This window comes from Pagrus major, chromosome 18 (assembly GCF_040436345.1).
Source record: "Pagrus major chromosome 18, Pma_NU_1.0".
NCBI classification, from domain to species: domain Eukaryota; kingdom Metazoa; phylum Chordata; class Actinopteri; order Spariformes; family Sparidae; genus Pagrus; species Pagrus major.
The window spans coordinates 4,773,521-4,785,000 of NC_133232.1; the positions used below are offsets into that span (position 1 = coordinate 4,773,521).

Genomic DNA, 11,480 nt, shown 5'->3' on the forward strand with positions numbered 1-11,480 from the left:
GTAATCATGTGGGTTTGATTGGAGCAGAGCAGAGATGCTGCCCCCTGCAGGCTGCTCTGAGTCACTGGCTTCACACTGACTTCAGTCTAATACAACAGGTGGAGATCAAAGTACAGTGGTGAGTGTTGTTCTATCAGTTATCATGTGCTGGAGTATTATTAGAGTTGCTGCTTCACAAACACACATATGTACACACAGGCATAAAGACACATGCGCTTGTGTGTGTGTGTGTGTGTGTGTGTGTGTGTGTGTTCAGGCAAACATTAAAAAAGCAGCTGCATATCAAATGATTCAGGAAATACAGCAAGTTAAAAACATTTCATTGTAATTTCATATTTAAATACCATTTATAATATTGAACCAAAATATAAAACCAGTGAATCTGACAAAATAAAAACTAATTCAACAGAGTTAAAAGCCAGAAAGTAAAAGTAGGTGTTGAGATGCATCTTAAAAGCATCAACACACTCGGCCTGTGTAACGGCCTCTGGCAGGTTATTCCAGAGATTTCTGTGTCTTCTAACGGGGCGCAGCCAGCACGTCACGGTGGAAGGACCTAAGGCATCTGGTGGGGCTGTGAGCTGGGACCGGTTCTGACACGTATGTTTGGGGCGGACCACGGAGACATTTGGAAACCAGAGTATTTTGAAGTTGATCCTGATATGAACGGGGAGCCAGTGTAGGGAAGCAACATTAGGAGCGACGTGGTCTCGTTTCTTGGACCTCGTTAGTAACCAGGCAACAGCGTTTTGGACGAGCTGTAATGACACATTACACTGTGATGATCATAACTTTAAGTGTGTACAGGACAGGCAGTGAAGAAGTTTATAATGAACATGAGCATCAGTTTGAAACAGTTTGTACAAAGAAAAGATCATCACTAAAAATTCATTTTGACATTTACAGTTATGTTGCATAACATAATAAATGCTAACAAGAGCATTTCATGGATTCCACAGAAATGTAGTGATGGATACAGTTTGTGTTCAAATCAGGAGCTGAATGCTTTTTTCTTTGTGATTTGACTCTTTACTATGACAGCCATCAGCTGATTCAAAGCTCTCACCAAAGTTCATTCAAATGACAGCTGAGGCTTCATTTCATTAATGACTTGACATGAAAATGCAAAACAACATTTAGTTTTTTCCATTCAAGCTTTTCTCTTCCAGCGGTCTGTGCACTTCTGCTCCTGGATGTGTGTGATGAACTCTCACTAGGTGTTTGTAAAGATCGCTCGTGTTTCCACTCGTACATGCAGAAGACTTGTTGCACTTGTGGCTCCGAGCATCATCCACAGCGGCTCCAGTGGAGTTTAACCAGACTGTGGAGCTCAGTGTCATCAGAGCAGGTCTGAATGAATCATCAGTGTCAGTCCTGTACAAAACAGTTCAAAATGAGCTCCACCTCAACAACTACAACAGGAAAATCATGTTTCCACATTAATGACTGAGTCACAATCATCTAATGAACTGATGACAGTAACTTGAACGTTCCTGTAACTGTCAACAGTTGAGTCTGTTCAGGAGGAGACTCTCCGTCCTATAGACGACACAGAGACACTGAGGAAGCAGACAAGAACCAGGAGCTGGACCTGAACCAAAGTCCAAACCCAGGATACAGTGGTTCAGTGAAGGTGGTGTTGAAGGTGTGGAGGTGGATCAGTTTGTCACAGGAGACTCTGTAGAAGGACAAAGTGCCAGCAGGACAGTCCACATACACTGCTACTCTGTCAGAGACAGATTGGTAGAGACTGGAGCGGAGGGCAGAGAGGAAGGAGCCGGAGGTGATGGATGTTGATCTGTTATTGTGACTGACAGAGTAACCATCAGCATCAGAGCAGCTCAGACTCCACGACTGATCATTCGCTCCAAACTCACAGTCCTTTCTGTCTCCTGTCCTGCTGATTCCTCTGTAACTCACTGATATATGAACCAGTCCGCTCCACTCGACCTCCCAGTAACAGCGACCAGTCAGACCAGTTCTCAGTGGCAATTCGTGATGTGATTGACTTTAGCCTACTAATTACCTTAGTTGTGCACTATTACATGAATCTAATATGAATGTATACATAACTCATTTCTCATTTTGGTTTGCACTAACTGGGCAATTTTCATGCTATTTATTATTTATTAATAACAATACACTGCCCACACTGTCTATAATTACACTGTTTATATTTGTACATATTATGTATATACAATTCTGTTTCTTACCTTTTTATTATATTGTTTATTTTTGACTATTATTATTGCTTATTGTTATATTGAACTGTCCTTTGGCTGCTGTGACGCACACATTTCTCCATTTGCGGGACTAATAGAGGAATTCTGATTCTGAATCCCCTGCTTCACCGCTCCCCGCACCAGGAGAGCTGAGGTTAAATGTGTTAAAATGACGTCTTTGTGTCGACCACATTTCACCTGCCAGTGCAGCATGACTGTGGGGAAACACCTTCACGTTAATCACTATGGTCTCTGTTTCCACCTACAGAAGGTAAGAGAGACGGGCAGCGGTGTCCTAAAGGTTAGAGAAGTGAGCTGATGACGCTTCAACCTGACAGATCACACTGTGGTTGTACTGAGCAGCTTCCAGGTGTCAATCTGTACCTGTGTGAATGAGATCAGATGTTACATGCTCCCCCTCTGCTGGCCAGGACGTGCCACTGTGGCTGATGCTTGGCCTCCTGCCTTTCCAGGTGAAAGTGGTCTGGCTGATTATGAAGTAATAAGAGGGGGTCGGGCACTAGACTCTGTCCCTGGCTGTGTCCAAATTCAGGGTCTGCAGCCCTCGAAGGGCGCTTTTGAAGGCCAATTACGTCACAACGCTGCGCGAAGGCTGTCCAAATTCGAAGGCTCCTTTAAATGCAGCCCACAAATGCAGCCTGCCCTTCCCTCTTTTTGGAGGACGCACCGCTACTATCCTTCGCGGCCTCCCATATCCCAAGATCCTTTGCGCGCCGCTGCTCAGTCCCGAAACAGAAGAGGGAAAGAAAGAGAAAATGGCGACATCAAGTGGCGCAGACATGACATTCAAATTTAAGCAATGGGTTTATACTCGGTTTTTAGTCATTTGAACATCCAACGCCAGATATGTTAAACTTCAAGGGACTATAAAACCTCCAAATTTTAACTTTCAGTTGAAATACGTGACGCTGGTACTGCTATGGTAAATATAGTTGTTATTCACCAATGGGTTAATGTTTATTTTGTAATGTTGATAATTCAATTTAGATTTGACACATTTTGTCGTTAATTTTTGTACACACACAAATAAATGTACGCGTTTGATAGATTTGAACCAAAAAAGACTTTAATGCATCTCTTCATTCACAATCGTGACGCAAGGGTAAGGGGCGGGAACATCTGGTGACGCAACCAGGAAATGCTCCGAAGGCTAGACCGTCCCATTTAACAACGGTGGATGCGGCCTTCAAGGTCTCTCCGAAGGACCCAGCCTTCGTGGGCCGCAAAGGCCGCGTCCTTGAAGGATGCAGCCCCTGAATTTGGACACAGCCCCTGTCTCTATTCCACCTGAGCAGAGACGCAGTCAGTCCGCCTGGAGGCCGGCTGTGGTATCACGTCTTGTTTTATGTGTATCTGATGGGTGTGGTAGTCCTGTTTTGGTGGCTTTGTTTCAGTCAGGTTTAGTTGTTTCTTTGAGTTAGGGTAGAGGGTTAGTCCCCAGCTCTGACAGCCCTGGTGGGTTGATCTGGGAGGCTGCCCGGCCCATCAGTTTGTTTGATGGTTCAGGGTTTTTCCCTCTGTTTGGTTGTTGTTCAGTTAATAAATGTATCTTCCTTTAAACTGCAACTTGCTTGGTGGTTTTATGTTAGACCTCTTGTGGTGAAGCTCCTGTAGGGGTCCTAACAATCACCCTCAGCTAATAAATATTATCACAGTAATGACACAGATTTGTGTTCTGTGGTTGAAAAGAGAGAGAACAGACGTTCAGACGGCATTTCACAAAGTTTTCAACAAGAAATCCACGTTGACGTCCCGGTTGGTGCTCCCTGGGTCATTACATTACATCTAGAATAACTACGGTGTTTACTGATTCACAGACTGGTTCTCTGATACGGGATTGCTGTGTGTAAGCGGCTGATGTTACTACACAGACACAAACAAACCGTTAGCCTGTGGCTACATCCAGCTGCTAACGTCACCTCCCAGATAACAGGTTGGGCTTTCGGTCCCATATATAAAGGGACATATTTCTAACTATTCGGTTTCAGACTAAAGGACTGTGGAAAATGTGCAGTCTGTAACTATTCAGTGTTACACAGCGGTGGACTCAGTTACATGTTTGCAGCTAACGCTACTTTGCACGTTAGGTCACTCCGAGTCCTCGGTGATCTCATATGATTTTCAAATCAAGCTCTAAACATGACCTGTAATGTTTTCTTACCTGGTTACTAGGAAATGAGCCATGTCAGCATGTTTTCAGTCCCAATTCAAGTTGAAGCTGCCTCCATGAGCCGAACGCGTATCCGATGTTTATTCGGGTGCCAGCCCGTCTTTGGTCGTAATTTTGTTTCGACTCACGACATGCCACTGATAAAACCTTTGTTTTCTTCTTAGTATGACTTTTTAGTGGACTTTGTGTGGTGGTGGGTCGTTTGCTGGCCGTAGCAGAATCCATTACTACCCAAACACTAGTTTGGGTCCACCGCGCTTGTCTTCTTCCCGTATCCAAGTCGAGAGCTGTCGAGGACGCGCATTCAGCGTCATCGGACGTCACGTCCGCAGGACTGCGCGGGAAATTCGGACCACGAAATGCAGTAAGTTATGCAGCACACAGACTGTTCAAGGCAATGGAGAGATACGTGGGTGGGCTTATTCTTTTTGGTTTTGAACGCTTCATCACCCATTAGCATTAAAAAACTTAAAATGCATGTTTATTTTTTCACAAATCCGCCCCAAGTTCCTTTAACTGTAGTATTTGATGGTAGCAGTACTACAGTAACTGATGGTAGTAGTACTACATTAACTGATGGCAGCAGTACATTAACTGATAGCAGTAGTACTACATTAACTGATGGTAGCAGTACATTAACTGATGGCAGTAGTATTACATTAACTGATGGTAGTAGTACTACAGTAACTGACTGCAGTAGTACTACAGTAACTGATGGCAGTAGTACTACATTAACTGACTGCAGTAGTACTACAGTAACTGATGGTAGTAATACTACAGTAACTGATGACAGTAGTACTATATCAACTGATGGCAGTAGTACTACAGTAACTGATGGTAGTAGTACTACAGTAACTGCAGTACTTGATGAGTTTTCTTCCTCACCTGTGATGGTACAGTATAAACTGGTTGTGTTGGAGGAAACTGAGACTCTGCTGCCCCCTGCTGGTCACTCAGAGCATCACACCCTGTCACAGTTTCAAACATGAATGTTGTTATAAAATCAGTGAACATATAAAGAAGCTGTGATAGGATCTAAATAATAACTCAGTGACGTCACATGAATAAATCTACTGAAAACAGACACAGTGTTAAATGTTTATGTACAGCTGAGCATCAACAGACTCTTTACAGTGTGTCACCACTAAAACCAGTGGACCCAGTTTGTTCCTCCACTCAGCAGCAGGTTGACTGCACCGTAACATCTAGCTTATATAATGTGCACACTGGTCATAGACCGATGTCACTCGAGTGATGTCACTCAAGTCAGCGTTGATTGAAGACTACAAGTTTACAAATAAAATGAAGTGAGTCTACCAGACCTCTGTAGCTGCTACTAACCTTACGAGCACCAATCTATGAGTTCGGTTGCATTGTGGGTAATGTAGACACCAGGTGTGGAGTCACACAGAGGACATTTCTGGTTCTGCTGCACTGATTTAGATTTTGATCCTTTGAGTGTCCGTCGTGAGTCAGAGTTTCATCACAGTGACCATAAACTGTGGAGGACTCTGTGAACCAAAGTCTGCTGGGTGGTAGAAGAAGAAGTCAAACAGTCTGCTGCTGTGTCTGACTTACACACTGACAGTACACAGTGACCTACACACTGACAGTACACAGTGTGACCTACACACTGACAGTACACAGTGACCTACACACTGACAGTACACAGTGTAACCTACACACTGACAGTACACAGTGTAACCTACACACTGACAGTACACAGTGTAACCTACACACTGACAGTACACAGTGTGACCTACACACTGTCGCTGCGCTTAATATACAACAAATAAACAAAGTCACTCACAGGAAGTGTTACAAAATGTGCCTGTTAAAGTCCATCCTGACCAGGAGACAAAACTGTACTAGTGTAATATAATATAATATAATATAATATAATATAATATAATATAATATATATTACACACAGCTAGCTTAATGTTATCAGACCATATGTGGCCCGACATTAGGTGGACCAAGAGTCTGTCAGAATTGATGGTTTGCTTCCCGCTGCAGGCACTACCAGAGGCAGGAGTGGAGCTTTGATTCTCAGATGTTTGTGAAAGTCTCCATCAGAGTTCTGCTGAATCTTCATGTCATCTTTTAAAGCTGCAGTCGGAGCTGAGACGGCTCCGTCCTCTCCTCAAACCATCCATCAGCTGATCGCTGTCATCACTGACTTCTGTCCGTTCAGTCAGTCAAACTCTGGAGTGACGTCTTCGTCTCCTCTGGTCCGTCTGATCTGATCTGAGACGGACTGCTGTCCATTACACTGATCTCACTGTGCTGCCCTCTGCAGGCAGAGAGCGGTCACTGCAGGTTCATGTTTATTATTTACCTCAAAAATCATTAAAGACAAAACAGATGACCTCAAAATGCAGAAATTGTAACAATACAATAAATATTAATATAATACTAACAGAGACTATTCTACTGCACAATGAGTACTTTTACTTTGAATACTTTAAGTACATTGTTCCTGCTAATATTTCTGTACTTTTACTGAAGTTAAATTCTGAATGTAGAACTTGTACTTTGTGTGCTAAGCTAAGCTAGTTAGCTTTGAACAGAACAGCTGTTTTAACAGAATTGTGTCTTTCTGTGGCTCATTACTTGGATGTGTAGAACAGATGTTCAGATGAGCAGATCTGGGTCCAGTGTCTTCACAGTGATCATGGCATGACTCGTTAACTTGAGGGGATTCATGAAGTGTGAGGGGAATTATTACTGTTTGTTGTGTCTCCACACTTTAACTGTCCCTCTGGCTCCGTCCTGTCAGTCCTCTCTGTATTTACAGATGGATGCTGTGGTGGTCTCACACCGACTGTAAAGAGCTCTGACACAAACGTCTCATTTACAAACTGAAACACAAATAAAAGACTTGTTCAACATTTCCTCCACCAGACTCTGTAGGAACTTTCACTGATTTTGCTGTGATAAAAGCTAGTTTTGTGTCAGACATCATAGGGCCTCTCCTCCTCCTGCTTCTCCTGCTCCTGGTGCTCCTCCTGCTCCTGCTGCTCTTTGTGCTCCTGCTGCTCCTGGTGCTCCTGCTCCTCCTCCTCTTCCTCCTCCTCGGTCTTCTTGGTGAAAGCAGACGACAGCTCCTGCAGCAGCAGCTCCTGTGATGGTGTACAGACTCCCTGTAGCTGCTGCCTTCTCCTTACTGTTGGCTGCTGGTTGGCGTCTGTTCCTCCATCACCTCCTCCGCTCTGCTCCTCGGGCTCCTCAGAGCCTCCGCTGGTCCGGATTGGGTCGGGGACGATCACGTGGTCCACGTGTCCCGTTTCCACGGGGACCAGTCTGAGCGGCGGGTGGTCTGAGACTTCCTGTGTCTCAGCGGTGCTGCTGGACAGGAAGCTGGTCTCCAGAGACTTTAGGACCTGCAGGCCAAAGTCCCCGACCTCCTCGTAGAGCGGCTCGGGGAGGTCCGGCGACTCTGAACGCTCCTCAAACGAGTCCTGCTGGACCTTCATGGGCTGCAGGTCAACACAGACAGAGATTTTAATATTGCGTTTCCCTCCACAAGAACGTATACAAAATACTCACAAAGTACAGATCAGAAGTACTTAATACTCACAAAGTACATGGAGAGAGTCCGTCTGTCATGTAACTTCCTCTGCAGAGAAGAAAATATAAAAGTGTGATGAGTTTCAGTGGGCAACACTTTAAAGGATTTTCTACAGACTGAAGCTGAAGCATCAGGACAGCCGACACAAGAAGCTTCATGTTCCTTTGACTTTTTTGTATTTTTCTGTTTTTCTGTTGCTGTAGAACTGAACCTGGAGGTCCAGGTGTGTCATCAGGTGAGTGGATTTAAAATGTACTCAAAGTTTTCTCAAACAGTTTCTAAAGTCGGACACAGTTTACAGTTTGGGACTGAAAGATGTCTGACCAGCGTCTGATTGGCCGACAGCATGCTGCTGTTACTCTCGTCTCCTCTGATCGGGACGAGCGGCATCGTGCCGAACTTCTGCTTGGAGATGTCAGAGGAGGAGTGACGCCTCATCACCGGAGGACCTGGGTCATCGTTCTGGAACATAACAGGAAAATACCAAAGTCAGCAGAAATGTTCATGTTTGTCAGAACTTCACTTTAACTGATAAAGAAGAAGAGAGTTCTTCATCTGACTCCCAGTACTGAATCTGATCCTGGATCAGTTCCTCAGCTGACCTGAGCTTTGAGGAAGCTGGTGATCCAGTCCCACAGTTCAGCCTCACAGCTACAACACAGATACCTGAGAGGAGAGGAGACAGACGTTCTATTGATCTCATGTAGGGAGTCAAAGAACAGATGATCAGTGAAGTTTCATCTATAATGAAGCATGAAGAACCAACATCAACACTACGACTAAGACTGTATCATCAAACTGTATGTTGATGAAGGTTCTCAGTCATCCAGGTCACGGTAACTCTAAGTACTGTATCATAGGCAACTGTACTCGTTTCAGTTTGCTGAAGATGTTTCACCTCTCATCCAAGAGGCTTCTTCACTTCTAACTAACTGGAGGAGCTTCTGGCTTTTAAACTCGGTGTGAGAGTGTCCTTACAGAGTTGTTAAGGACACATGTGAGCTCTGAGTTTCAGAGTCTTTAGGGCCACTTGTGGGTTGTCGGTCAAACCGGCCTTCATGTGGGTTGCTAGGGCTAGGTGAGCCCAGGTGTGAATGGTTGTTAAGCTGTCTGGGGAGGGAACTCAGTGCAGCATTGTAGGTGGGTGATAAGTAATGTCGTAGGACACCTCCTCTGTTCAAAGACGGTCGTTCCACTTAGACATGGATGGATTCCACTCAGAACTCAGAGCTCACACGAGTCCTAAACGACTCTGTAAAGACACTCCCACACATGGTTTAAAAGCCTGCGACTCCACTCCAGTTAGTTAGAACTGAAGAAGCCTCTTGGATGAGAGGTGAAACGTCTTCAACAAACTGAAACGGCCAGTTGACTATGATACAGCACCTAGAGTTACCATGAAACTGTACATCCTGAGAAAAGATCCTTTAAATTAGAGTGAGAGATCTTTGTGACGTTCTGAACTCTCTCGGTGAGACAGTCGACATGTTGTGAGTCTTCATCGATAAATCAATATCTGATTATCAATGATTGAAGAACCTGATCAAATGTCAAAAACAAAGAGTGACTGAGCTGATATGAAGTGATACTTACAGCTGGTGTTTGTCTGACATCACTGTGAAGCCCCATCTGCACACACACAAAGACAAAGATTCACTGCATCATACACATGATGTGATTGACTGTTAGCATCCTGTCAGCTGATAATGACACGTGTCAGAGGTCAGAGGAAGGAGGGGAGAGTAGCACACTGACACACCTGCAGCCTCTAACAGTGGAAACAAGCTAAAGTCGTGACACCACTGTGTCTGAAGGAATGTGACCTGAAACACTCGTACAGACGGTCAGACGGTCTCAGGCTCGGTCCACACACACTTCTGATTTCTGAACCTGCAGCTTGTTCTGAGTTCTGGCCTTTGGTTCTCCTGTAAACAGCTGTAGCTCTCTGAAAATGGTCTTTAGTGTGAGGGAAATTCTCTAATGTCCCTTTATTATTTTGAAATGTTGTTCTTGCATGTGAAACCCAACAAATAATAACACATTAATATGTGTGTAGGGTGAAATCTTGGTTGAAATGTATAGGAAATGTTATGTGTATCCTGAGGCGGATGTGGAGATGATTAGAATGTTGTCTGGAGTGAGTCATCATCTATGCGCTGCTGATGTGTGACTCTGGCTCGCAAGCAATAAAGAACTTCTAGAAAAGAAATATGTAAACAAGTAACTGAATTTCAGTTGCCACAACATTAGTAAAGACATTTAGAGACTCAGTTCAGAGTGTATGTCTGGATGGACAGAGACAGACGTAGACTCACATGTCTGCTATAAAACAAAGTCTATACTCTATAATCTATACTCTATAGTCTATAACCTATAGTCTATAATCTATCATCTATAGTCTATAATCTATAGTTTATAATCTATAGTCTATAATCTATCATCTATAGTCTATAATCTATAGTTTATAATCTAAAGTCTATAATCTATCATCTATAGTCTATAATCTACAGTTTAGAATCTAAAGTCTATTATCTATAGTCTATAATCTATAGTCTAAAGTCTATAATCTATAGTCTATAATCTATAGTCTAAAATCTATAGTCTATAATCTATCATCTATAGTCTATAATCTATAGTCTATAATCTATCATCTATAGTCTATAATCTTGTGTGTGTGTCTGTGTGTCTGTGTGTGTGTGTTACCTGGACGGAGCTTTGAGTTTCCTGCGGATGCCGATGTAGATCTTCATGGACTTCAGAGACCACTCCTTCTCTGGTTTGATGCTCTGAACAACAACAACAACAACAACAACACAGAGCAGTCAAGACACCGGAGGACAACACTGAGCATTCAGGACACCGGAGGACAACACTGAGCAGTCAGGACACTGGAGGACAACACAGAGCAGTCAGGACACCGGAGGACAACACTGAGCAGTCAGGACACTGGAGGACAACATCCCTTCTCACAGACAGACAGTCCTCTCTGAACGTCCCCTCTCACAGACAGACAGTCCTCTCTGAACGTCTCTTCTCACAGACACAGTCCTCTCTGAACGTCTCTTCTCACAGACACAGTCCTCTCTGAACGTCCCTTCTCACAGACACAGTCCTCTCTGAACGTCTCTTCTCACAGACACAGTCCTCTCTGAATGTCCCTTCTCACAGACAGTCCTTTCTGAACGTCCCTTCTCACAGACACAGTCCTCTCTGAATGTCCCTTCTCGCAGACACAGTCCTCTCTGAACGTCCCTTCTCACAGACACAGTCCTCTCTGAACGTTCCTTCTCACAGACACAGTCCTCCCTGAACGTCTCTTCTCACAGACACAGTCCTCCCTGAACGTCTCTTCTCACAGACACAGTCCTCTCTGAATGTCCCTTCTCACAGACAGTCCTTTCTGAACGTCCCTTCTCACAGACACAGTCCTCTCTGAATGTCCCTTCTCGCAGACACAGTCCTCTCTGAACGTCCCTTCTCACAGACACAGTCC

At 44.2% G+C, this 11,480-nt stretch overlaps 1 protein-coding gene across 1 annotated transcript in view; it reads right to left on the bottom strand.

Annotated features, from left to right (window-relative positions):
• Nucleotides 1-5,499: 5,499 nt before the first annotated feature.
• Nucleotides 5,500-11,480, bottom strand: part of arap3 (ArfGAP with RhoGAP domain, ankyrin repeat and PH domain 3) — a 37,223-nt gene continuing 31,242 nt past the window's right edge. The window contains exons 30-35 of the mRNA XM_073487382.1: nt 10,691-10,773; nt 9,581-9,616; nt 8,590-8,653; nt 8,312-8,449; nt 7,997-8,035; nt 5,500-7,895 (exon numbers count right to left, since the gene is read on the bottom strand). Coding sequence (XP_073343483.1) covers nt 7,371-7,895; nt 7,997-8,035; nt 8,312-8,449; nt 8,590-8,653; nt 9,581-9,616; nt 10,691-10,773 — 885 coding nt within the window. The 3' untranslated portion in view covers nt 5,500-7,370. The remainder of the gene's footprint in view (nt 7,896-7,996; nt 8,036-8,311; nt 8,450-8,589; nt 8,654-9,580; nt 9,617-10,690; nt 10,774-11,480) is intronic.